General features: G+C 49.3%; 1 protein-coding gene across 1 annotated transcript in view; it reads right to left on the minus strand.

Annotated features, from left to right (window-relative positions):
• Nucleotides 1–21997, minus strand: part of LOC147663596 (uncharacterized) — a 133114-nt gene extending 111117 nt beyond the window's left edge. Inside the window, exons 1-2 of the mRNA XM_086950336.1 lie at nt 21077–21997; nt 20184–20218 (exon numbers count right to left, since the gene is read on the minus strand). Of these exons, the coding sequence (XP_086806462.1) occupies nt 20184–20218; nt 21077–21116 (75 nt within the window). The 5' untranslated portion in view covers nt 21117–21997. The remainder of the gene's footprint in view (nt 1–20183; nt 20219–21076) is intronic.
• Nucleotides 21998–27079: the final 5082 nt, after the last annotated feature.

Raw genomic sequence — 27079 nt, forward strand, 5'->3', positions numbered from 1 at the left:
ACAGAAACAACCTAAAATAGATCATGCGAATAGTTCCTCCCACTCCCAGACCATCCAAGTACCCCCAATAGTGTACTGTCCATCATTGGCCCATTCTGGGTCTTCTAACCCTTGTCCAACCTGTCTCAGTAGTGACGATGTCCTGTTGGCAAAAATGGAAGCAATGGTTAAAACTTTATTGCTTCCGGTCTTAGAAAGTACCAGGATAATGTCCGCTAAAATAGATGTTTTAGAAGCAGCTATCAATATTAATATGGACCTCTTGCAAAATCTAACAGCTACTGGTACCAATTCAAGGGGCCCAAATCCAACAGGGGGAACTGCCCAAAATACGGGGATAACTACAACCATTCCCGCAGCGACATCAACCACTAATATAAATAAGAAACCACTAACAGGGGCAAAAACAACATCTGCTAGCAGAGTCCCTATTAAAGATACACCTAAGGCTAAACATCCTTTGGCAGCCAACAACGCTCAGGGGAAAAAACATCAAGCGAATGGTGCATTAAATCAACAAAAAAATACCCCAGCACATACACCTGCACTGGGTAGGGATAATATAACCCCATATCCAGATAGGAACAAGAGGACAGATAATAGAAATACACGAAATCCTCCGAGGGTTAACCTACCCCCAGAAGCGTCACAATATACCATCGTATTAACAGGAGTGGCCCCCCTTAGAGAGGGTATTAAAGAATCCCAAGGGGATTTGCGGAACAAGGTTATATTCTGGTTGAATAAACATCGCCCACTCCCCCCGTCGTCCCCTACCGAAATCCTCTATGTAAGGAGAGTAGAATGGGTAGGAAAGGGCGAAAAAGATCTGGAAGGGGACTGTATCTTAATTTCATTCAGAGACCCCTGGGTAGTGGATAGAATCCAAAGGAAAGCTAGATTCGCCCGTTTGGGTGATGTCCAGACCTTACACCTTGGCTACTTCTACCCCCACACATACCAAACTAATCATATGGGCCACAATCCATGGAAAGTTAAAGGGGGAAGACCCCGAGAGCCCGCAATACACCACCCCTAATATTACCCTCCCCTCTATAACCATTTCGAGGCACTGTCAGACCTAGAATGGGTTGACTGACTATGTGCACCGACCCAGTTATCCAACCTAGCATCAGTGGAAGTTGAAGGAGTGTACACCCCATTCACCCTCACCCCAGAACTAGCAAAGGAGCAACTGTTCACGCCCCATAATATCAGGACGCAGAGGGGGCCTGTGGGGGTTAATGCTACCTCCTCTAACACAGAAGAAATTGGACCAACAGATACCCGCCTACTGAGTCCCCAATCCCCTCTCTCTGTCAGTAACAACCATGCAGAGACAGATTCACTAACTTCACACATGGTGTCTTGGAATGTTGCTGGAGCCAAGTCACGCCTGGTATCTGAGGATTGGTTGGGGTTTATAGGCAATTACGAGGTTGTGCTTCTGCAGGAAACGTGGGCCACTGCTCCGTTTTACATGGCTGGATATATAAACTTCTCTAAACCGGCAATAAAAGGTATAAAGGGGCGGGCGTCTGGGGGCTTAACCACATGGGTAAAACAGGCCTGGTGTTTTTCAGCTTCTGAACTGTATGTGGATAACCCTGATATACTGGCTATAAGGTTGAGCAAAGCAGGGGGGCAGGATATGCTCATTATCAACATATACTCCAGAGGTCTCCCTGGCGGCCGATGCCCCAAGTTGATAGGTGCTTTAGACACACTATTAACGGGCTGGAATACAGCCTCATTTATCATGGTAGCAGGTGACATCAACTGTACAATTGAGCCATTGTATCTGCCGGAGGATAACTGGGGGTTTGAAGAAGATGCCACGTGGAAAATCCCTGAACTTTCCAATAAAATTCCAGTCAAAGCAACGGAGGCCGCTCTGAATTGGACAGCTTTTTGCCTTACATGGGGTCTAAGGGCTGTGAATGGTCGCACCAAATCAGACACTGGAGCCAACCCCACTTTTGACAATGGTGTGAGGAAGAGTCGTATCGATTACATCTTTATAAAAATGGAATATTGGAGCGTAATTGATGATATGGAAATCATAATACGCCCAGAAAGTGACCATAACCCCCTGTCCCTGAAATTTAAAATGTGTGATCAGATAAGATTAGGAGAACCTGATCCGAGGGGGCAAGGGGCTGTAACCATATCAAATGATCGGAGGAGAGTGAAGTGGTCATTAATTTCAAATGATGTAACGATACAGGCCAATATTGAAAATGTGGTGACAAATGCTCTAAATAATATGAGGACTGTTGTCGTTGAGCGGGGCCAGGGCGAACTACATAAGATGATGGGCTTACATGACAAATGTTTCTCTGAACTTAAAATTATTTTATCAAAGCCATGTAAGTCTAATACTGGGCACCTGAATCCACCAAGAGCAAAATGGTACAATAGAGAATGCAGAGAGGCCCATAGCTTTCTCATAGAGAAAGTTAAATCCAGAGATTCTTGTGCAGTTAAAGAGGCCAGGAAAAGGTATAAAAAAGTTCAATGGGTGGCAAAGAAGGAATGGGAAGACGATTTTTGGGCAGACCTTCTGGACGCCAGTAAATCTAACGACCAGACCAAATTCTGGGATATTGTTAAATGTGGAAAGGATGGCGAGTTCCGTACTCCGTCCAACCATGTTTGCCCGGAAGATTGGATTAAACATTACTCTACCCAATTCTGCCCAGTAGCCGTTGACTCCCTGTCCAGATTGACTATGTTGCCGGTAACAATCCCTAGCAATACGACCCTGTCTTTTACTGAAGCAGAAACGGAGTATGCATTAGGGTTAACAAAGAGGGGGAAGGCACCTGGGTTGGATCAAATTCCGGCAGACCTATTCAAAGCTAATATAGGCCTTTGGGTACCTTACTTAACAAGCATAGCTAATACCATAGCGAGAGGTGCCCGCATCCCTAAGACATGGAAAGGGGCGGAGATTCTCCCCATACACAAAAAGGGAGATAGATCAAACCCAGGGAACTATCGCCCGATTAGTCTAATTGACTGCTTTCAGAAAGTTTTTGCTCGCATGATTCTGGTGAGGGTTCATGGGTGGATGGAACTTGAAGGAATATTGTCCCCATTACAGGCGGGCTTTAGATCTGGTACAAGTACCATTGACCAGGTCTTGAGGTTCTGTATGATCTTCTGGAAGTTCGTCATACTTGGCGGTGGTACCATCTTCGCTGCTTTCATAGACTTGAAATCAGCTTTTGATTTGGTGCAGAGGGGAAAATTATGGCAGGTATTAAGGGACCTAGGAATGCCGGGGGAATTAGTGGAAATAATTATTAGACTACACGAAGATAATTTTGCCAGGGTCAGATGGGGGGCACAAGGGCAATTCACGGACTCATTTCCAGTTTCACGAGGAGTCCGCCAGGGGTGCGTCCTCGCACCCACCCTATTCTTACTCTTCATAGATCAGGTGGTGAAATTCTTCAGGTCTACCAACACTGATGCACCGTCCCTGGCGGGGACTAAATTCCCAATGTTGATCTTTGCGGACGACACCCTCCTCTTATCAAAGACGAGGGGGGGGGGGGGGTCTGCAGAGGGCCTTAAATCACTTTGAGGAATACTGCAACCAAAATGACCTCCAGATAAATGTGGGGAAAACCAAATTCATGGTTTTCTCCAGGAAAAAAACAATACGTAGTAGTGTACAACTTAACGGGGTTAACCTGGAACAAGTTGACACGATGACGTATCTGGGGGTCACTCTGGATTGCCGACTGTCCTGGAAACCACAAATAGAGACCCAGCAGTTAAAACTGGCCCAACTGACTGGCTGCCTCTTGCGTGAGCAAAAGAAATCTATCACCAAAAGGGTTGCCCCCGCATTACAAATTTATGATGTTAAAATTAATGCTGCGACACTCTACGGGGCAGAGTTATGGGGTTTTATGGATCTCTCGAGCTTGTACAAAATCCAGTGTAGGTTTCTTCGCAACTTGGTGGGGCTTCCCCAATCAACCCCACTGATCCCTCTTTGCCACGACATGGGTTGCCTTCCAATAACAGAGGTGGCACGATATAGAGTAGTGTCTACTTGGAGGCGTTTATGGACCACGGAGGAGTTGGCACTTTTTGCAAAGGAGTTAACCGAGGTGAAGGCTATTGGGGGTTCCGAGCGAATCCCCTGGCTTCACTCGGTGAAAAAGAGCCTGTGTGATATAGGCCTTAGTCACCTGTGGGTCTCGCCAGGTACTAACAACTTCCCCCCGAAAAAGGAATTTAAGAGTTTATTTTGGGCCTCAACCCGCCATTCTTTGGCACACGCATCCAGTTCTGAAGATCTGACGGGGCGTTTTTTAAGATTTAAATTGGATCCGGCCCGTGAGATATATTGGGACCTTATCTCCAGGCCATTGGACAAAAAACTGTTCCACCAATTTCGGGTGGGCTCATTACCCCTTAATTCCTTCACCTCATCTTGGAGCAACAACACTACTAATCTTTGTAGTCGCTGCCCCGGGTGTAAGGAAACAGAGGGCCACTTTTTGTTCGCCTGCCCTCAATATAGAGAACCCCGTTCAAAATGGCTAAAACCCATTTTTAAACGCATGAACTGTAAAAAATCCTCGGATGCAATATGGGCTTTAAAAACAAATACAACTGATTTTATTGTGATATGTTTGGCCAAATATTTAGGTTGGGCATGGGCAATCAGAGCAAGAAGAAATTTAATCGCCACATGATCAAATAAAGTGTGTAAACTGCATAGTGCTTTGTAGCAAATGCTAAACATATTTTTAAGATTTGTTAAATTTAATGTCTTGTTTCCTCTCAACAATGGTTTAATAACATTTTAACTGTGGATTCTAGATTGACTTTATACTGCTGATTATATATAGATATATCTATTTTTTATAAGATTTTGTAATATGTAGTGATAATGAAACTGTTTTAAATGTTTTGTTAAAATTGTCTTTTATGATTTTATTATCGAAATAAAGACATTAAAACCTGAAAAACCTAGTAAACGTAACTCACCGATTCTTAGTTATGTTTGTTCAAAATGTGTATAGAATTTAAATTAATTATCTAATGTGTCATTTAGTTCGATCCAAGTACACGTAGCATGATCATAATCGCACAAAACATGCCAACGCATGTTTCGTGATTACTAAAACATCGTTTCATCAGTGCAGTCACATTAGTAGTAATTCTGCAAAGGTTCACAATTAAACAAACTAGGGTCATTAAGACATAGTTATCATGAAGTGTCGTTGTTCATTGTCTCTTGATTGTATGTAGTTTAGAATAGCATGTAAGAGACCAAGACAGGAATGTCACAAGAGCAGCATAGTAACTTTGTTAGATCACACCACCTTTTATGACCATAGCCCAATTAATTATGAACCATATGCCTCATTAAGAGTACTACTTATTGTGCGGTCAACTTTGTGGAAAGTTACTTCGCTGCTAGGATAATGCCTGTTAAGTTGACAGGGAGTTTGAAACACCTGGAGATTCATCCTTCCAATACTCAGGCCTTACATAGTAGAGTTCATGGGGTTGGGGGTCGAGAACTGTTCTCCTGCTGCATAGAAGATGCAGCATACTCAACGACGAACAACGATTCAGTTCCTCCACACACAAATACTAGATTTTTCTTAAAGACTCCAAGTCGATGAGAATCACTTCCGCCCGGTCCTTCTTGCTTTCCCTAGCACTCTAAATATAATAAAGCCACTGGAGTACCAAGAGAAGGTTCAATCTCAATGTCAGTGGGAAATCATACTATATTAAAAATGTCATTTTATTCTTGTTGTTCGCAGCATGCATTAATACTGTTTTTAGAATATCCTGCATGGTTATTTTAGATGTGCTCAGAAACAGGTTTACCCTATTGTAATAAATGCTTTTAGTTAAAAGTGTCTAATCTTTTTTAGTGAAATTTGTGCGTGTGATATTGTAAACAGCAAAAAAAGTTTGTTTACGGTACCACGGTGCCCCAGATTTGAGATTGTTAGTAACCCAAAAGCAATGATTGCACTTAAACAGTGTATTGGGTGAGAATCCTGACCTTAAAAGCCCTCATCAAATCCATGCAATCCATCGTCCCGCAGGCCGGGATAGTTGCGTCAGGTGACTTGAATATGTTCTTGCTACAAAAAGACAATATTCTAACCAGGTCTCAAAATAAATGGAAAGGCGGATCAATTCCAAGCCTTGTCACTAATCATCGAAAAAAGGATAACATCGGCAATCAGTGCGCCTTCATGTTCGCAGAGGTGGGAATGATCGCTTTGAACGGCCGCTTCCCACAAGACCAACCAGCAGCCTCAACCAGAATTGCAAAACAAGCTCACACAGTCCTGGACTATACTATTGTGGAATTATCGGTCCTGCAATCCATCGTTAACTACAAAATCATCCACAGAACGGAGAGCGACCACAGTGTACAAGCATTTGAATTCACCCTCCAACATAAGAGGGCCGCAGCATACGAAGTCTTGACCGAACCCACAAGCCTTTACAATCTTAAGAGACTCGTGTGGAACGGCAATAACACCAAAGAGATAATGATGCACATTTATAACGCTCAAACCGATGCGACCAGAGTCGACCCACCATCACCTGTGGACAACTGGGTAAGCCTGATTACAACATTAATAGAAAGATTTGGTAACAAACCCCTCAGTCATCAATTGATCTTGGGCAAAGCTCCTCAGGTGTCTCTGCGATGCATAGCATACACCAAAAGGACTCTAAACCAAGAAATCAGAAAAATACAAGCGACAGCTAAGATAACGGGTGAAGACATAACCAATCAAATATGCAAATTAAGGCAAAATTACAAAAAAGAAGTATGGCTAGAAAAATCAAAACACCAAACTGGCATCTGGCAATCACTATTAGCACACAGCAAATCCAACAATAATGCTAACATTTTGGGCAGAAATAAACAAAATCGTTAATGGAGCTGCTAAGGCCTCGAATGCCAACATACTTGAGGATGATTGGATACAGTATCTAGAAGTCAAGTCAATGAATTTATATAGCGCGCTACATACCCAGAGGGTCTCAAGGCGCTTGAAGAAGGGTGGGGAATTACTTGTCTAATATCCAGGTTTTAAGTTGCTTTCTGAATGCTAGGTGGTTCTGAGTGAGGCGAAGGTGAATGGGAAGTGAGTTCCAGGTTTTAGCCGCCAGGTAGGAGAAGGATCTTCCTCCCATGGTGGTTTTGTTGATGCGAGGTACAGCAGCAAGGGCTTGATTGGAAGAGCGTAGCTGGCGGGGGGGGGGGGGGGTGTAGAAGGAAAGTCGTGTGTTGAGGCATTCGGGTCCAAGTTCGTAAAGTGCTTTGTGTGCGTGGGTTAGGAGGCGGAATGTTATCCTTTTATTGACGGGGAGCCAGTGGAGGTCTTTCAGGTGACCAGAAATTTGGTCTTTACGCGGGATTTCGAGTACGAGTCTGGCTGATGCTTTGGGCGTTTTTTCTGAAGTTTTGCAGTGGTACCGGCGTATAGGGTGTTTCCGTAGTCCAGGCGGCTTGTGACCAGTGCGTGGGTGACCGTTTTTCTAGTTTCGGTGGGGATCCAGCGAAATGTTTTTTTGAGCATGCGAAGAATGTTGAAGCAAGACGATGAAGCGGCGTTGACTTGTCTGGTCATCGAGAGTGAGGAGTCCAGGATGACGCCCAGGTTCCGTGCGTGGTCCGTCGGGATGGGTGCTTTTCCAAGGGCCTCTGGCCACCAAGAGTCGTCCCAGGCGGAGGGGGAGGTACCTAAGATAAGGACATTGCACACAATGCAATAACACGCTAGCATGGAGTCCAACCCCCCAGACCCCACACCAAAAAAACAACCAAGATGTGGATCCACATTTCAATGTAAACTGGATAACGCCGACACAGGTAGAAATAGTACTAAAAAACCTAAGATCAAAAGGCGCACCTGGACCGAACGGCTTACCGAACGCCTTGTTTAAACAAGATCGTCAGTTCTGGGCGGAACATCTCACCCCTCTATATAACACTGTTTTTCAGTCAGAAAGCATTCCTCAATCATGGAGAGGCAGCATCCTCCACCCAATCTTTAAGGCAGGCTCAAGATCTGGTCCAGCTAATTATCGCCTCATAGCGCTCATAGATGTCGAGGCCAAAAACTATGCCTCGAATCTGCTGACGGCCTTAGAAGACTGGGTACGTACGAAACAAAATCCTCCCGATTACGCAGACAGGTTTCAGACCTGGAACCAACACTATGTAACCTGCTGGCGTTAAACCTCTTGGTCGACAAAGCAAGGGAGAAAAGTACCAAGCTGTACACGTGCTTTGTCGACTTAAAAGCAGCGTTCGACACAGTCCCGAGGGAGGCCCTATGGCAAAAAATGGCCACCTGGGAAATACCACCAAAGCCGTTGCGGGCAATTGTCAACCTATACTCATTCACCTGGGTAAGAATAAAACTAGGGAACGGAGGAAGAATAACCAGAAAAATACCCACCCATGTTGGCCTCAAGCAAGGTTGCGTACTGGCACCAACGCTGTTTAACATCTTCACAGCGGACCTGGACAAGAGCATCGCGGAGACAGAAAGCGACCCACCAAAGCCAGCCCAGTATAAAATCAGGAGCATACAGTACGCAGATGACATCGTACTGTGCAGTCAGACCCCGATGGGCCTCCAACGCTCCATCACAAAGCTCCACGATTACATCTGCGCACAGGGCCTGCAAATCAATTTTAAGAAAACAAAGATAGTCTGTTTTGCCTCGCGATCAGGGAAGAAACGCTTCAAATGGCACATTGCGGGCAACACCATAGAGCAATCTGCCTCGTACAAATATCTGGGCATAGTGGTCGACTCCAGATGGACTCTGAATGACCACCAATTGTACAGAAAGGCTCAGGCAAACAAATTACGTTTTGCACTAAACCTACTGAAAACAAAATTGAATTGCCCCTCCAACTCGCACCTGTTGAAGGTAATAGCTGCCAAGTTTCTACCATCTCTAACTTACGGGTCGGAATTGTACAGGTGTAAGGATGCAAACTTCTTGAACACGCAACAGTCAGAGCTGTTCAAACATATTTTCCACATCCCGAGGTTCGTATCCCAATCGCAGATCCGCCTGGAATTCGGCCTAACAAATCAGCACCAAGTCAGACAAGCGGCTATTTTAAAAACATGTTGAAAACTAAGAGCAGCTCAAGAAGACACGCTCATGGGTTTGTGTTGGACGGAGATGAAGCACCAGAGAATTTCAAAAAATGACTGGAACACAGTATGCGCGAATGCCCTGTCAGAACTCAATCTGGAAAAGGCATGGAATACAAAACAAACCTTCGCTGCTTTTAAAAAAGTGACCAACTGAGCCGCAAAGCAAAGATCATGGCTATTAGATAAAGCAGCAATAGCGAACAAAAAACACGGGTGGACTGTGTTGGCCACGTATGGGAAAATGGAGCCTCAACCTTACTTAGTCAACCATATATCCATGGCCGCCCAAAAGACTCCTAAATCTACGGCTGGGCACCTCCACCTTAAAAGAACATACACCAGCATGGAAGCAAACATGGTCGACCACTGACTGCAGACTATGTGGACAAAAGGAAGAATCATTGTTGCACATACTATGCATCTGCCCCTCTCTGAAAAATCTGAGACGCTACTTTCTCCTTCACTCATTCCGTTTTTTTAAAATCAGATCATGACGCTCGGCTGTCATGCTAGCACTGAACAGCCAGCAATTGCAGACAGCTTGTAGAACCGCAAGATTCTGTCAAAAGTCACTGCAGATAATACAAATTACTGAGAAACACAATACTAAAGCTCTGAAGCCGGATGCGTGAAGTATAATGAACAAATCCACTGAACCCCCTCTCTCCTCTCACAAACACTCCAATTACATGGATTCTTAGAAAGTTTCCTTTTAACCATTTGAGACTTTGTACTCTTTTTAATTCATGTGTTTTATGTTACAATATTGTAAAGGTTTTAATTAACTAAATACAATACATTTTTCACCACTGGGTGAGAATCTGTGGGGTGCAAATAACGTCTTTCACATTCAGCGCAGGTGCATTGAACCTAGTTATTGTGTGCCACAAGTCAGTGGGAAAGGAACCCTTGTAGAACTATGCCAGAGTTGTAGCTTACGTAACATAGCACCCATGAAAGATGTCAGATCCTTGTTATGCGAGCTCATCTGGTTTGGAAAGTATCCCCAGGTGTCCAGATCACTTACTTTTTGCAAGTCAAAATATAATCCAAATGCAAGTCTGTGTGATGAAGCGAATTAATTATTAGCTTTGCTATTGTCATTTCTCTAAGAAATACAACATCCTCTGATTCGAAGCCAAAAAGGCCTTCAAAGTCAGCCAATTTAGTGGCATTAGGTTCTTATATTGGACTAAATCTTTGAATTTTGAGACTCAATTCTCAAGACTTATTTTTTTTTAAAGGGACTGGCGTCAGTGCCAAATGGCAAGATGGTGTCAGTGTTGTAGTAGTCAATGAGCAACTGAGGTCGCTAGAACCATAGTCTATGTGTCTCTGAACGTCTCAGAAGAAGCCATTCTTTCTAAGCTTCCAGAGACAAGTCGGGACAGTTGGCCCTGCCAAAGTAAACCGTACCAGAGCTATGACTGGATCCCAATATGGAGCAGGTGCTAAGGGCATGGATATTTTGGTAGAAAAAAGGTTAACCATAGAAACTATGAAGGATTAAACAAGCGTTTTGGCATCATTGCCTCGAAAAACTTCCAATACGGTTTTACAAAAGGTTTTATCAGAGATAGTCAACAAGGAGTAGGGAATGATATCTTCGGTTTGAGTTTTTGGAATATTGGTATAATTTCTGGAATCCTCTAGTCACAAGGGCTGGTGCTTTGCATCAGAACTAAGTGCCTTTCAAAAGGCAGCAGTGGACCTCTCATTGTACTTCCTGTGTTCCAAATAGATCTGCCCATGGAACATTCAGTTTTTTGGGGCATCCTCATTTACACCTGAGGGAGATCTGGATTTAGCTTGCAATAGCTACCGGATTATTGGATTCTGTCTCCCTGCCTGGTGGAATTTAAACTCCTGCCGAGTTACCTGTCATTGGACACGCTGAGGCTGGGATCATATGGGGAAGTTCCTGACTGCAAGTAGCCGGTGCGGACGCCCGGGACTGCGAGGGCCAGCATTCTCCCTTACGTCCACAGCTGGTGCCTCTTCCAGGGCGTGCTCCGCCTCCACCCTCTGCCTTATTACTGCTCGCGTCCCCCGCTTCGCGGGAGCCGCTCGCAGTAGCTACCGGATTATTGGATTCTGTCTCCCTGCCTGGTGGAATTTAAACTACTACCGAGTTACCTGTCATTGGACACGCTGAGGCTGGGATCATACGGGGAAGTTCCTGACTGCAAGGAGCCAGTGCGGACGCCCGGGACTGCGAAGACCAACATTCTCTCTTACATACCCAGCTGGTGCCTCTTCCCGGGCGTGCTCCGCCTCCACCCTCTGCTGGTACTTAATTGGAATCCCAACGCGCATCGCGGGGCGAAGCCCGGGCAAAGGGCGGGCCGTTTGAGAACGGTAGACCGGACCGGGCTATCCCCCTAATGCCCCTCTCTCACGTACTTTTACTGTCCCGCCTGGCTGCCCAGAAACTTGGAGTTAACAAAATGGCCACTAGAGAAACAAGAAGTAAGGCAACTTCCATGGCCTTAGGTACTTTGGATAACTTTTTAGCTAAGGCAAAAATAGTGGTCAATAAGGGTCTCACTGTGTTGGAAAAGCAAATCACGGAGGGTATAGAAAATTTGCAACTGGCTTCACCGGGGTCATCATCTAATGCTAGGTCATCACTACTTCTTGATGCCACGCATTTATCACTTATGGACAGCATTGACCAAACTATAGAGTGTCCTACAACAGCTAAGGACACCATCCAACTCCCATAGGGGCAGAGACTCTCTACGTAACATTGATGAGGTGGAACCCTCCCCCACTGTTGAGATAGTACCATCTAGGGCTCAGGGGGACAGTCCTACATCAACTGAATACATGGGCCACAGAGAAAATGCTGCCCTGAAAAGGAAAAGATCAAGGAAGTCTAAAGGCGCCAAAAGGGCTAAAGTTGATCCCATAGTGAACACTACCGAGGATAGCCTGGCTGCCCCTGGAACATCTGTAACGGGGAACGATTTGGAAACGGCAAGCACTCCACCTCCCACTCTCATACCCACTCACACTGGCCCTTTCGTTTTTGGCGGGGTAGTTCCCAATACCTCAGAGCACATTATTTGCTCACTCACTGGTATCTTCAAAAGCCTTTTGGATCCTCTCTCCCTCAAATTAGACTCTATAGAGGCTAGACTTCTAGCTATAGAAAGACTAAGTGGTAGTGGTGGCGATCAGCTAGGGCCAAGAGAAAGCACACATAGAGCCCATGGGGATAATGCCGGGTCTTCTCACTCTCCTATTGCTACAACTACTGTGGCCCCTATTATACCAATAGCTCCCCCCCGGGAAAACCCCAGCATAGCCCCAGTACCACAACCAGCTCCTGTACCCCTTCCTAGACAACTGCCTCCAGTACCAACTGCCAGGAGGTCGAAGCTACCCGCTCCGGCCAGCTTACCTGGCCAGGAGAGACCATCAAATGAATAAGCTAACTGCCCAAACCGGTTAGCTAGTTGTAGTAACCGGCGGAAAGCAGTTAACCTCCCCCCGGAGGCGGCGGCCTATACTGTGATTCTGTTGGGGGTACCAGAGCTTTCCAATGACGTGGTGGAATCCTACGACTCCCTGCTTAATAAGGTTATCAGCTGGTTAAATATACAAAGGCCTCTACCACCCAATTAAGAGGAGAAGTTCTTATGGTTAGAAGGGTTCCATGGGTTGGGTATACCGCTAAGAAAAGAGTGGGGGATTGCATAATTGTAAGCTTTAAGAGTCCCCAGGTTGCTACCTACATCTGTAATTGGCTTGGGAGTTCAGGAAATACCTCCATAGAATTGGTTCCCTTGTCATACTTCTACCCTAATGTATGTGATCCGGCTATGAGGAGGGACGATGGTTGGACAAAGGTGGGTTTTTCTGTTGATGGGTCAAGATATAGGCCCACCCGCAATGTTATCCCTGCTTATGGCAACTATGTACACCCCAACAGACTCAGTTGCCTTGATCAGGTCGATTGACTCCAAAAGGGTGCATCCTCACGATGTATTCAAAGTATCGATAGTGAATCTGTAGACGTTAATGATGTCACCATCGGAAAAATTGATGCATCCCTTGGGAAAAGCTTAACTCCTACTAGCTCCCAGGGCCGAGTAAGTAACTTACCCCATAGTCGACCTGGTCACAACCTAACATCCGTAGTTCCGCCTGGTCCTAACTTAACATCTACTGTCTTGGGAACATCATTGCAAAGGCCCGCAGTTCCATCATTGGTCACGGAACCAGAGAAAACTGGGGGGCAGGGATTAAATCTCCCTGTCGAAACCTTGAAAGTTCTTTCCTGGAATGTGGCGGGCATTGTTAATAAATTACACACAAATGATTGGGATACCCTAGTAGGCAGTAGCGATATTTGTCTCTTCCAAGAGACATGGGCCAGGGAACCCCTGTGTAGAGCAGGATATGCAGTTTTTGAAATCCAAGCCAGGTGGAGTGGTAAGGGGAGGCCCTCAGGTGGTTTGGCGGTCTGGGTAGCAAGTCACATTGGGTGTAATGCGGAGAATGTACCTACGTTCTCGCAGGACATACAGTGTGTTCTACTCAAGTGGCCTAATGCTCTAAATCTGGCAATCATTATTGTATACTCTCGCCCAGTCAGTGCGGCCATGGAATCACCTACACTAGAAGATCTTTCGTCATTCCTGGGCCAACTCCCCACTGATTGCAAGGTAGTGATGGGCGGAGATCTAAATTGTCACTTTAAACCATTGGAAGGTTTAAAGGAGGGTGCCCTTACTGCTGAAGATGACTTCTGGGGTGTTCCGTCATGTCAATCCCCCCACCCTAAATCTTGGTCCCCTCTCGCTGTGCAAATTATGTCCCCAACATTAAACTTCGCGCTAAGGGCCTGTAATGGACGCACTCCCTCTGACACCCCTTCATTGTGTACCTTCAATAGGAAGGACCATGAATCGAGGTTGGACTATATTTTTGTGGACATTGGTCTGTGGTCCAAGGTCCAAGACTTTAGGGTAATTGCAAGAACAGATAGTGACCACAACGCACTTTTGTTAGATATGGTGCACCCTGCACCTGCGGTTGGGCCACTATCCGTCAATCCCAGTGAAGATCCAGGGAATCTGGTTCTTAGCTCCAATAGACGTAGGGTAAAATGGGGGAAACTGGCAAACTCAGAAGAGAGCATAAGTAAAATCTATGGATTGGCACTCCCCAAGTTAAAAGAAATGGATGTATTAATTAACCAGCCTAGACCACCAGACTTCAACGAGAAATTGGGCCAAATCCATGTAGACCTAGTGGGAGCTCTAGGCGAGGTTTTCTACCCAGTGGTAGTCCCACGGAAGAAAAAGACCAGAACTTCAACCTGGTACAATTCTTCCTGTAAAAAGATCAAGACTGAGTTAATAGCTACAATAAAAGCAGGTTCTGACACGGGTAAGGTGGTCGAGCTGAGGCAGAAATATAGGGATGCCATGACACTGGCAAGGTCGGAATGGGATTGGAACAGATGGCAGGACCTTTCCCTGGCGTTAGAAGCGAGGGATTCCAGAAAATGTTGGTCTTTGGTAAATACTGGCACAGGTGAACTCCAAAGCTGAAGTGGAGCCAAACATTGCATCTTCTGTCTGGGAAGATCACTTTGGCAAACTGTACCAAGATACCCCTGAATTTGCCAATGATGTGGCCTCTAATGTTACATCCAACACTGTAGCCGGATTGGAATTTACCCTCGGCGAGAAGGTCAGTGCAATAGAGAGACTGGCGAAGGGCAAGGCCCCGGGACTTGACAGATTGCCCGGTGACCTTTTTAGACATCATCCAGAGATATGGGGCCCGTACCTCCTTATTCTTTTTAATTCCATCGCGGGAGGTATGGAGATCCCCTGTACTTGGCTGGGGGCGGAGATAGTGCCTATTTTCAAAAAGGGTTCTCCTCTTCTCCCAGCCAACTACAGGCCGATCAGCCTCATAGATGTCCCCCAAAACCTATTTTCCCGCCTTCTCTTAGACCACCTTCTAGACTGGATGGAGGAAAATGAAATTCTGAGTCCCCTCCAGGCTGGCTTCAGGAAAAACACGTCCACCATGGATCAGATTTTCCGCCTCGTTCTCCTTTATTGGAAAACTGAGGATCGAGGGGGGGGGGGGGGGGGAGGCTGTACATGGTGTTCGTGGACCTGAGGTCAGCCTTTGATTTGGTCCTCCGCAAGAAATTGTGGGAGGGCCTAAAGGAGCTGGGTGTTCCTACCCATATATTACATGCCTTAGTCAGGCTCCATGCTAACAATTGTGCACAGGTTAGGTGTGGGAGGGATGGAGCGTTGTCATCTAGGTTCCCAGTTCTTAGAGAGGTAAGACAGGGTTGTGTCTTGGTGCCAACTCTGTTTTGCCTCTTCGTTAACAGTGTCATATCACATCTTGACAATGTCAGGGACAACGACGCTCCTCTTTTGGCAGGCAGGAGGGTACCGGCTATCATGTTCGCCGACGATACCCTCCTGCTTTCCAAATCCCTGATGGGGATCCAACGGATTCTAGACGGATTTGGCCTTTTTCTGTAGACAACATGGTCTAGAGATCAATAGAGAAAAGACCAAATTTATGATATTCAACCCCTCCCCTAAAACTAGACCCAACCCATCATTGGGTTCAGCAAGACTGGAAAGGGTTCAAACTTTCCAGTATGTGGGTGTAACCCTTCATGAGAATTTATCTTGGGAACCCCAAATAGTAAGATCCAGGTTAAAGCTGTCCCAACTGTCGGGGGCAATTTTGAAGGTCGCAAACACTTCTACTTTTAAACCCATTAGCCCGGCAGTGGAAATGTATAAAACCCAAGCTAAAGCGGCCGCTTCTTATGGTAGTGAGCTGTGGGGGTATAAAGCAGGGACAGAACTTGTTAGTGTAGAAAATAATTACCTCAGACGTCTCCTAGCCCTCCCCCGTGGCACACCTCTGCTCCCCCTGAGACTAGATGTAGGTCTCCCCTCCATAGCGGAGGATCTGGATTTAAAGCCACTAAGATTTTGGCACAGGCTCTGGACCACAAGCGAGCTCGCACACTATAGGCAAGACCTCATTCATGTAATGAACTTGAACCAGCACGACAGAATCCCTTGGTTGGCCTTTATAAAGAAAGAACTATATTGATTGAGAATCCCCGAGCTATGGGAGGTTCCTGAACAAGGCTGCCAAAGGGTCTCCTGTAAAAGACTTGTGGAAATATACAAGGAAAAAAGTTTAGCTACTCTGGTATCTGCACCCAATAATGGCATTTTAACAGACCGATTCTTGGATTCCAAAAATTCCTATCAATTTGAAGGTTTTATGGACATTATCTTTCCTGTTTTAGCACGAAAATTGTTTATCCAATGAAGGTTAGGCACCCTGCCTATTAAAACCTTTACCTGTAGATGGTCAAAGAGGGATGACAAAATCCGTCCTGGGTGCAGTAATCATGACGAGGAGGAAATTCATGTTCTGTTTTTCTGCCCAGCTTACAACAGACCAAGGAAATATTGGCTTGTGCCACTATGTAGGAACTTGGGCATAAGGAGCCACCTGTACTCGTACAAAATATTGAAAACAAGTACTCTGCCCCACATAGTCTTTGCAGTTGCCAAATTCATAATGGCCATGTGGCAGATAAGGAAAAAACTATTAAAAGACTGAACATCCATACGAACTGTAATGTTACTCCTACTCATGAATAGACTCCTAAGGAAATGAATCTTTATGAAATGTTTTTAATACAAGTGAATGTCTTTTAATGTTGTATGTTTTAATTGCATCTTTTATGGTCTAAATGACCGAAATAAAGAATTTTTGGATTGGATTGGATTTAACTCCCAGCAGAGGTGGGCTAGGATTGGCTTAAGTTCCCTTCCCCTATTTATTAGTGTGCACAACTGTAAAAAAATAAAAACACAAAGGAGTTGTATGGAATCCCAGACGCCAAAATGAAGAGGGGCTGATGCCCAGACAATGACATGAACATCTGTGGTTTATTTAGACCCAGATGTCTTAAGTGAGAACAGTTTAGACGTTGTGTATATTAAAATATATAATAAACCCATGTCTACCACTCCGGATACATTTGGCAAAACAATACAATTAGAAAATGCACTAGATAGTTGTATCGCTGATGCACTGAAAAATAGAACGGAGACTTATACAGCAGACACAAGCACTTCTGCGACCTACGACATTACCGACAGCTCACTGCAAGACCTTATCATAATAAACATTTTGCATACAGTCCTATGCATTGCCCTCAACTCGCTTCTCTTACTGCCATTCCCCACGGTTTTATTTTAGCCAGTTAATCCTATTTTCCTAGACAATTCTTGCCCCTTTTCTTACCCAAGCCCAATTTGCCCCAGTAATTACACACTTTTTTGTCCAAACCTAGTTTCTCACGGTCCGCCCCACTGCACAACTAGTTTCTTATTTTTTGCATTTTCTTAAACCTTTGCACAAGGCAGCAACACCTTTTACTCCCAGTCGTGCCTGTCCCTTCTTTCCCATAGCTTTCCTCAACAGTCCCCTTGTCTTAGGCAGGTTTCTCCAGCTGTCTTCCGTTCACAGTGCCCTTTTTGTTGTCTCTTAACCACGTTTTTTTCGGCTCGGCGTTCTCCTCGACTCTCTCCCAGCCCTCTTCGCTCTCCTATCTAGTTTTTCCCACCCCACCAATATCTCGTAGTGCCTCCTTGGCCAACTCCCCTAGTTACTCGCCCTCTGGTGCCTGCCCTCTCCATGCCCTCCTTGGCTTCTGACAGCCCTCTTGTGCCACCCCCGGCCTGCCAGCCCTTCTGCTCTTGACTCCACCCGGTTTTGTCACAATCCCTCCCCAACGTGGTGCTGCCATCTGACTGCTTCCACCATGGTACCCCGCACACGGCCCCCTCTAACACCCCTGCTCCTCTAGAGCGATTTGTGCCCCCCTGCCCAGCCAACTCCGTGTGTAGTTATGTCCCCCCCTCCCCCCGTCGTCCCTTTCAGTCGCAGTCCGTCGGTGTTTCTCGGCCATGCCCCCCCCCCCTCTTCCCTTTGAAAAGGGGTCCTCGGAGGCAGTTGGTAAAGGGGGGCTCCCTGGAGGCAGTTGGGAGGGGGGCTCCTCGGAGCTCAGCTCCTCCGGCCCGTCACAGGAGGAAGTTAGACGCCCCCACACAATAGCACGAGAGAAGGCAGGAGTCGCGGACACTCCCAGCCCCCGAGACACCGGGGCCGCTGACAGCCCCTCGCAGGGGGAGCCCCATCCCGCAGAGAGCGCCCCCCCCCCAGCACGCGGCCTCGCCGAGCGCGCAAGGGACTCTCCACGCGACCCCTCACTGACAGGGCGACACCGGCGGCTCGAGGGCGGGGACAGCCCGAGCCACACCAACGGCAAACAGGCCCCGCGAGAGGCTCGAGCAGTCGGCGCCCCAGGGGGACAGGCACACTGCCCCCTTCCCCGAGCAGCCCGACTCAAAGGGGAGGGTGGGGCAATACCTACCTACCCCGTACGACACGAGCCACCCGCCCCACAGGGGGTCAGTACACACTGCCCCCCCCCCCCTCGACACGAGCCCCCCCCAGTAGCAAGGGCGCACTGCTGCCCCTCACAGACATCACGACTCGAGCAGCCTGTGAACCAGGGGGCAGGACACACTTCCCCTCACCGACGTCACGACATGCACTGCCCGCACCCCAGGGGGGTAGTACACTGCCCCCACACTGGGAGCCCTGCACAAACAGCCCCTGACTGAAACAAGCACGCCTTCTGTTGTGGAGTGGGGGCAGCATCTCTCTCTCCTCACAGAAAATGACGGACATTCCTTCATGGAGAGTGAGAGCGGGCAGTGTCCGGAGGGGGGTGGGGGTCTCTGCTCCTCACCGACAGCGCGATGAGTCCACCCCTCACCCGGCCCGGCACTCACCGGGGTCTCCTGACAGGGGCACACGCAGCTCCCCGCCGCCAAGACAGCCAACAGACCCGGCCCTCCCCGAGGAGTGGCACCTAGCCCGTGAAGGGCACCGGACTGCCCCCCCCCCCCCCCGTGAGCTCCTACCCTCGACCCCCGGTGCCCCTGACTGAGGCAGGCCCCTGGGGCGGTGGGACGCCCGCGGCCCCCACCTCGAGGCAAACAACGCTTCAAAGAGAGCGAGTGCAGCCCCCCCGCGAGGGCAGACTAGGCAAGGGCCTGGGGCAGCTGCGTGGCACCAACCGCCCCTGAGAAATACAAACACCCGGGGGTGGGGGGCAAACGCAGCCCCCGGCTTGAAAATGATGACAATTGTACAGAAGGCTCCAGAGCTGGCCCTCACCTCACAGGACACAGAGCCTCTGACTGAAACCACTCTAGGTGCGGGGCGGGGCGGGGGCGCACGTGCCGCCCCCACCAAGGAAACGTCAAACGGCCCCTCACAGGGCACAACAGCTGGGCCTCTCCGAGGAGCATGGCACCAAGAGACCCTCAACGGACAGACAGACAAGAATGACTGTCACCGGGAGCACGCGCAGCTCCCGGTGAGAGAAGGCCCCTCACAGACAGCAGGAGGATGAGGGAGAAGAGACAGTCCAGTCCCTCTGAGGAGGGAGGGGGCAGAGTCAACTCCCCACCAGGGAAAGACAAACAACCCTTCAGAGAGCAGGACCTGGCCCTCTCCAGGCATGGGGGGGCACAGTGAGTCCCTCACGCAGCAGAGTACAAAGCGCCTCAGAGGCAGCATGGCACCAACGGCCCCTCAGCAGAGACAGGGGCGTCCTTGACTGAGAGATACAGCACTCTCGAAGACAGGGGGAGGGGGCAGCCCCGGCAATGTGCGACCCTGAGAGCAAGAGTGGGCCCTCACTGAAGAGACAGCCTCGGGTGCAGCAACAAACACATGCCAGCTCGCGGAGACACCATGCATCCCTCCCCACACACATGCATCCCTCCCCACACACATGCAACACAACCCTTCACATCACTCCCTGCAGCCTACGGTTCCCCCGTCTACATCACTGACAGATGCCACCCCGTCCCCCCCCCAACGAACTCTTACCTCAGGGCCGGGGGCAGCTCCAGGGCCGGAGACACCTGCGTGGGGAAAGAGAGACATTAGAGGGTGGGGAGTGAGAGGGACCGAAGCCCCTCAGGATAGAAGGAGAGTGGAACGAGAAGGGGTCTCAAGTAGAGATGACAGGGGTGGAAACGCTCGATGAAAGAAGAGTTTCCTCGGGGTGGGGCACGGCTCGAACATCGGCCGGGGAGGATGGGTGCAGGGGCTGAGGGGCACCGCTCGGGTCTGATGCGGGGGCGCGCAGAGGTGGGGGTGCACAGAGCCCCTCAGGAGCTCGGTCACCGGAGGCAGAGCGGGGGGTGGGGCAGAGTGCAGGGGCCGAGCTCGGAGCCCTCCTGGAGTTGTAGAGTTTGGATGAACTGAGCCCCCCACCCCCCCCCCGGTCAGCAGCAGACCCCGGGGCACACGCGGCAGGCTGGGTGGGGGTGGGGTTCTCGCAGAGTTCGGGTGCACGGAGCAGCTCGGGACGAGCAGCCGAGCTCGGAGCCCACGAGGCTCGGCTCGGATCTGGGGGCGGCAGAGTTCGGGGGACAGCACCCCTCGAGGTGAAGAACGGAGCTCGGGCGGTGGTGGCACTCGAACCGGGGGCTCGAAAGAGGAAACGGCGGTCGGTGGATTGGAGGGGGGAGGAATCGAAGATCAGGCCGAGGAGAGGGCAGACCACGGGCAGGGGAGGGGGGTGCACACGGGTGGGGCGGGAGCAGGGGGTGCACGCGGGGGCATGGGGTGCACACGGGAGGAGCGGGTGCCAGCGCTCTGACCCGGACGCGGGGGAAGGAGGGGGAGCTCAGCCGACTGGGGACGGGAAGTGTCCGGGCGGGGAGGAGGAGTTGGGGGGCACTCGGGCAGCGCCCGGTCCGCCGCGGGGTACGCACCTGTGCAGAGCTCCGCAGCCCCTCGCCTGGGGCCGCTCATCCCGGAGGGGGGTCCGGTATCCACCGCTGCTCCTGCTGGGGCCCCACCTCCGACTCCGGGAGGGCCGATCCTCTGCTGCCGGGCAGGTGACTCTGCTCCTCGGCCGCTTCGGGGCGCCGGTGGCTCCGATGGTGGTGCGCACGAAGTGACCCGGGGGGATCCCGGAGCTGGATCCGGTCTGCTAATGGCGCACGGCGGATGGCTCCGGGGAGGGAGCAGGTAACTCTGTCCTGCTGCTCCTGGGCCGGGCCCAGGGGGGGTCCGATGCTGCTCCAGAAGTGAAGGTGGGGGGGGAGCAGCCACCGATTCTGCCGATGGCGCACGCTGATCGCCCTTCCGAGAAGGGGGGGCTTGCACCTCAACGAGGGGCGGTCCCTGCAAGCCGCCCGCCCCGGGGATGAAGCCGCCGCTGCTGCTTGCTCCTCCAGAAGTAATCCCGCAGCTCCGGGGAAGGGATCCAGTCGATCCTTCTACTCTAGAAGCAATGCTGGATGGGGGCCCTGCCCTAGGAGGTTGTCATGCCTGCCCCAAGGAGTGGGTCACTTGATCTTGCTGCTCCGGGAGACCTGCTTCCTGGGGGTGACACTTCTGCGCCACCGACGAGTCCACCCACCTACCCCAACGAGAGGGGATGTCCTGTTGTTCCCGGGAGGTGGTCGGTGGGGTAGATGACTCCACTGTTGCTCCCAGGAGTGATCCTTCTGCCAGGGGGCGGGCCCTGTCCTTCGTCCCCGGGGCTGCTGCTCTTTCGCTCCTCCTCCTCCTTCCCTTGTTGTTAATTTCCCTTTTCATCAAACTCCAGATTGTGTTGCACAAATAAAAATTAAACGGGGGTGCATGGGGGGCGAAGGGGCTGGACCTCACCAACTCTCACTGACATCACTGGCAGGGATGGGTCAGGCCGCGACCATCTCCTGCCCCCTGGAGGAGGTCTAAGCCGCATCCCCCCCAATCACAGGCAAAGGAGGAAGGTTACACTCGCGCCCCTCCCACACCAGCCCCAGCTGCAGGAAACACTGCATGCACCTGCACGGTAGGGGTTACCGAGCAAAGGAGGGCGTAGGATGCGATCGAAGGAGGAGGGGCGCAGAGTGTCTCTCCCAGGGACTGTCTCTCCCAACAACCAGCAAGATCCCTGGGAAACGATGCATGGAGGTGCAGACACTGCAGGTAAATGTACAGCTACCCTCAGTCCAGCTATCGAACTCTTTAACTGCACGCCATCGAACTCTTTAACTGCACGCCACTCTCTCAACCACGAAGCACGTCTCCAAAAAGGGCGTTGACAAACTTGCACCTGTAAGGGAGGGAGGGACGTTGCCTGGCCCTTCTTTCATCGCAGACACGTGAAAGGACGTAACTTACCCATATAAGAGACCACGCTGTACTGCCTTCTCCACTTTAATGGAGTTAGTGTCTCCGCCTACTGATTTCGCTTTTAAGTTCGCTTGAATATATCTCATACTTACTCACCCGGTGTCAATGAGCTGTGTGGCTCTTGTTGATCAACCTCGTATGGGGTTCAGGGAGACGGCGAATCAGCCTTAAAAAATTGCAACTGAACGCCAGACAGGGAGGCCTAGGTGTCCCGGACCTACAAAGCTACTACTACGCCAGCCAACTCCAATGGTTGACCCGATGGGTGGCGGGCAGGGGTTTACATGAGATCGCTTACACGACGGACAAAGTAGCACGTGGTGAATTACACTCCCTCCTCTTGCCCAATGCAAGGATTCCCAGGGACTGCCACCCCCTCCTGCATGTGGCTCTGACTTGTTGGAAGAAAGCACTGTCATACACGGCTGGGACCACTCCGTACGCAGACAATATACCCCTACTAGGGCTCCCGACACCACAGGGGACCCTGACACAACGCAGACTTCGGCCCTGGACGGAGACTGGGGTGGACAGAGTGGGAGACCTGTTCGGTGACGACACCATACTGGATCACGCGTCGTTTGTGCACGCCACGGGAGCGCCCTCACGCTTATACCTATTACACGCCTCGGTGACACACTACGTGCGGCGAGCTTGGGCCCCACAACGTACGAAACCGGAACAACATGAGTTAGTGCACCTCCTACACTATATGGGCACGGGGGGACACCTGGTGAAATGGCTGTATGTCGGTATCAGAGAACATGTGCCGTCACCGATCATTACACTTAGGGAGACCTGGACTGCTGACTCGGGAGAACACATAACGGACGGGGAGTGGAAAATTATTCTAGGCCATCATAGAAGGGTGTCTAGGAATGTTAAGTTTCAGTTCATACAGGCCATGATCCTCCATAGAGCTTACCTTACGCCCCAGAGACTTCATAGGATGTTCCCTGCCACTGCACACTGCTGCCCGAGATGTCAACAAGATGAGGCACATATTCTTCATATGCTATGGACATGCCCGAAGCTACATATTTACTGGGGAACGATCAAGCACACGCTACACTCCATAACAACACTTCGGATCCCTGAGGGGGCATTACCCTGTCTAATAGGGAACAGAAAACGGCCCAAAACATGTAAGGCACAATTGAAATTTACGGACCTGGCACTTGTGTTGGCGATCAGGGTGCTCACTATGAGATGGAAATCGCCCAGGGCCCCGCAGATAGAAATGTGGCGAGGCGACTTGCTGAAATGGGGCAAAGCCGAATCCGCGGCGTTGCGGGAAGAGGAGAGCAAGGGCCTTCGCAAATACCCTATAGCGCAGGACTGGGACGTAATGTTGATTGAACTAGAAGAGATAGACCTGGACAGTCCGGAAGACCCGGTGGGGTGAGCACACACATCTTGCAGGGGGCGGCTGAGACTCACGGGCACAGTGCCACTCACGGGAGTTAGACCAGGCCTGGAGCCTTTACCAAATTCCAGATACACTAAGACACCTTGGCCCGAAATGTAGAGTGTACAAGAAAGAACGACCAGGAGACAGGGGGTGGGCGGGAGGGGAGGGAGGGCAGTTGGGGACTAGTACTTATGTAAGTCAGGATTATGATAACTATAGACCATACATGGGAAACATTCAGGGACAGATATGATAATTGACTCATGATTGATATGTTATACTCCCAAACGTTTATGGTTAAGAAAATGGAAAAGACTGATGTGTGATATGATGAGAAATGGTACAGAAATGTATAATATCCTGTAATAGTCACGAATAAAGAGTTTAAAAAAAAAAAAAAAAATGAGCTGTGTGGCTCATCGGTTCTAAATTGTAAAGGATCGGGCTCACGAGTTCCTCGAGTTAGACACCTGCGAGTTTGTGCGTGGGCCTTCACTAGATATCCCCACACATGGCTAACTCAACCAATAAAGTATTACATGGGTGTACAGATAGCTCCTTGGTGTTCATAGTCCAGAAACCATCCTCTGATGTAAAAAATGATGACTCTCACTCCAGTGGATTTCTTTATTATCCTTGATATATATTTTTTTTTATTACAGTATTCCAAATCTCTCTCTTGCCTCAATATGCGCTCGCTGCACAGACATACTGTCAAGCATCTCGCCTTGACAGCTGGCTAGAATTAGCCAGCGACAAGGTCGCCCCTCTGAAAAGAATTAAAACTAAACGCCCCCACGATGCTCAGCGATGGTTCACAGTGGAACTAAAAAAGGAAAAACTGGCCCTTCGGCAAGCCGAGCCCCGTTGGCGGCGCGCCTATACCCTTGAGGATAAAACCATGTACGCAACTTTATTAAAACAATATAAAAACTCTATTCTCCAGACCATACCACGTACTTCTCACAAAAAATTATTAATTCATCTTCTAAATCCAAAGACATATTTTCTATTGTCAACGAGCTCACACAACATGACCTGGTACTTGTTAAACCTGTCCCCTCTCAGACTTTGTGTGACTCACGGAATTTTTTCTTCATCAATAAATCATTACTATCAAAAATAATATTCGTCCCCTCACTTTGCCCAGTGTCCCTATCACCACTGTTAAAAACTCATCTTTATTGGATAATATTCCCCTGATTACCAAAGCAGAGTTTTCAACTCTCTTGAACACAGTGGGATCCAGCTCTTCCAATGATTGCTGCCCTCCCTATATCCTGAAGGAAGCTTTTCTTGCCTGCCCTGATCCCCCCCCCCGCTCTCACTCCTCAACAATTCCCTGGCTACAGGCATTGTCCCGGACTCCTTTAAATGCGCAGCAGTAGTAGGTATCCTGAGAAAGCCTAATGCTGACTCTTCGGTGTTGAGCAACACTCTCTTTGCTCCCCTACCTCAGTAAAATCTTAGAGGCATATGTGACTAATTGTCTTAGCTCATTTATTGAGCGTTCTCAATTGTTGGACTCATAGCAAGCAGGCTTCAGTCCTGCACACTCCACTGAATCAGTCACTGTGGCAGTGATGGACGAGCTTAGGAGGGGAGCCGATAATATCGCCCAGGCACTCGTGCTTCTGGACTTATCGGCGGCCTTTGACACGGTCGATCATGAACTTCTGATCGACCTTGTCAACAATGCCGGCATCCAGGGCTTGGCTCTTAAGTGGATAAGATCTTTTTTACACCATTGCTCCCAGGCGGTCCATTTATCCACCTTTTCAGCGACTCCAATGAAACTGATTTGCGGGCTCCCTCAGGGCTCCGCCCTATCACCTCTCTTATTTAACCTTTACATGCAACCTCTGATTTGTTCTCTACGCAATAGCCCGGTTACCATTTTCAACTATGCTGATGACCTTCAATTGGTTTTCAATCTTGATCCTACCCCGGCATCCATCACTAATTTTCAATCCACCATGCTCTTCATTAGTGAATGGATGTGCTACAGTCATCTGAAACTTAACCCTGACAAAACAGAGCTTGTCCTAACTGGGGGCGTTCTCCAATCCTTGGAACCCGAGTTTCTGGCCACCATCCTGGGGCACTACTCCTTCTCCCGTGGACTCAGTGAAGAGTCTTGGGGTTATCACCAGCAAAGACTTATCATTAAAACCTCAAATTAACGCTGTTACCTCCTCGTGTTTTTTCCATCTTCGGAGAATCCGGAAAATTTGCAGGTTTCTGACCACTGAGGCCCTCACACTTGTCATCATGGCCTTGGTTACTTCTCGCATTGACTATGCCAAAGCTCTTTATGTTGGCATTCCAGCTTATCAGCTTCACAAATTACAACTGGTACAGAATCAAGCAGCCAGGTTGATTTTCCATCAACTTAAACATCAACATGTTTCCCCCTTGCTGAAGAGCCTTCACTGGCTCCCGGTGGCCAAACGCTGCATTTTCAAAGTTGGCTGTACCATCTTTAAGTCACTACTTGGTCAGGGCCCTGCCTTTATCGCTTCCAGGATTCATAGGTACCTCTCTGCCCGTAACCTTCGTTCCTCTTACCATAACCTTCTTTCCGTTCCCTCTTTTAAACGGAAAAAACACGGGGCCTTAGGTTCTCATTTCAGGCACCCCGCCTATGGAACTCCTTTCCACACAAACTTAGGTCAACCTCCAGTTATACTCTCTTCAGGAAACTCCTGAAAATCTACTTGTTCTGTCAAGCCTATGAATAACAGCTGCGCATTGTCTCCCATCATTGCTCATCCGTCTTTAGCGCCATGAAACCGCCTGGTGTCCGTGCGCTGTACAAGTAATTTTAACATAACATAACATAACATGCTATAGAGAGCTGGGACCTCCTCGACACCCTCTCGCCAGACTTCGCCTTCTTTACGGAAAGCAGGACCAACGCCTCTCAATCCCCACATAGCTACCGCCATCCCTGACGGAAACAAGATCCAGAGGAAGGACTGCCCCAACCGCACAGGAGGCGGACTCGCTATCACACTCGAGCTCCCTCCGACTCTCCTCCTCCAGCACGAGCAACTCCCCTTCGACCAACGAAAGACCTCCACTTCCAGATCCAGACCAGCCCTAGAGCGACGTTATGCCGCACCCTCGCCGACAGACCCCCCTGGAACTCGAACTTCGTTTACAGACGCCAACC

The sequence above is a fragment of the Lissotriton vulgaris genome, unplaced genomic scaffold, assembly GCF_964263255.1.
Source record: "Lissotriton vulgaris unplaced genomic scaffold, aLisVul1.2 SCAFFOLD_1742, whole genome shotgun sequence".
Taxonomy (NCBI): Eukaryota; Metazoa; Chordata; class Amphibia; order Caudata; family Salamandridae; genus Lissotriton; species Lissotriton vulgaris.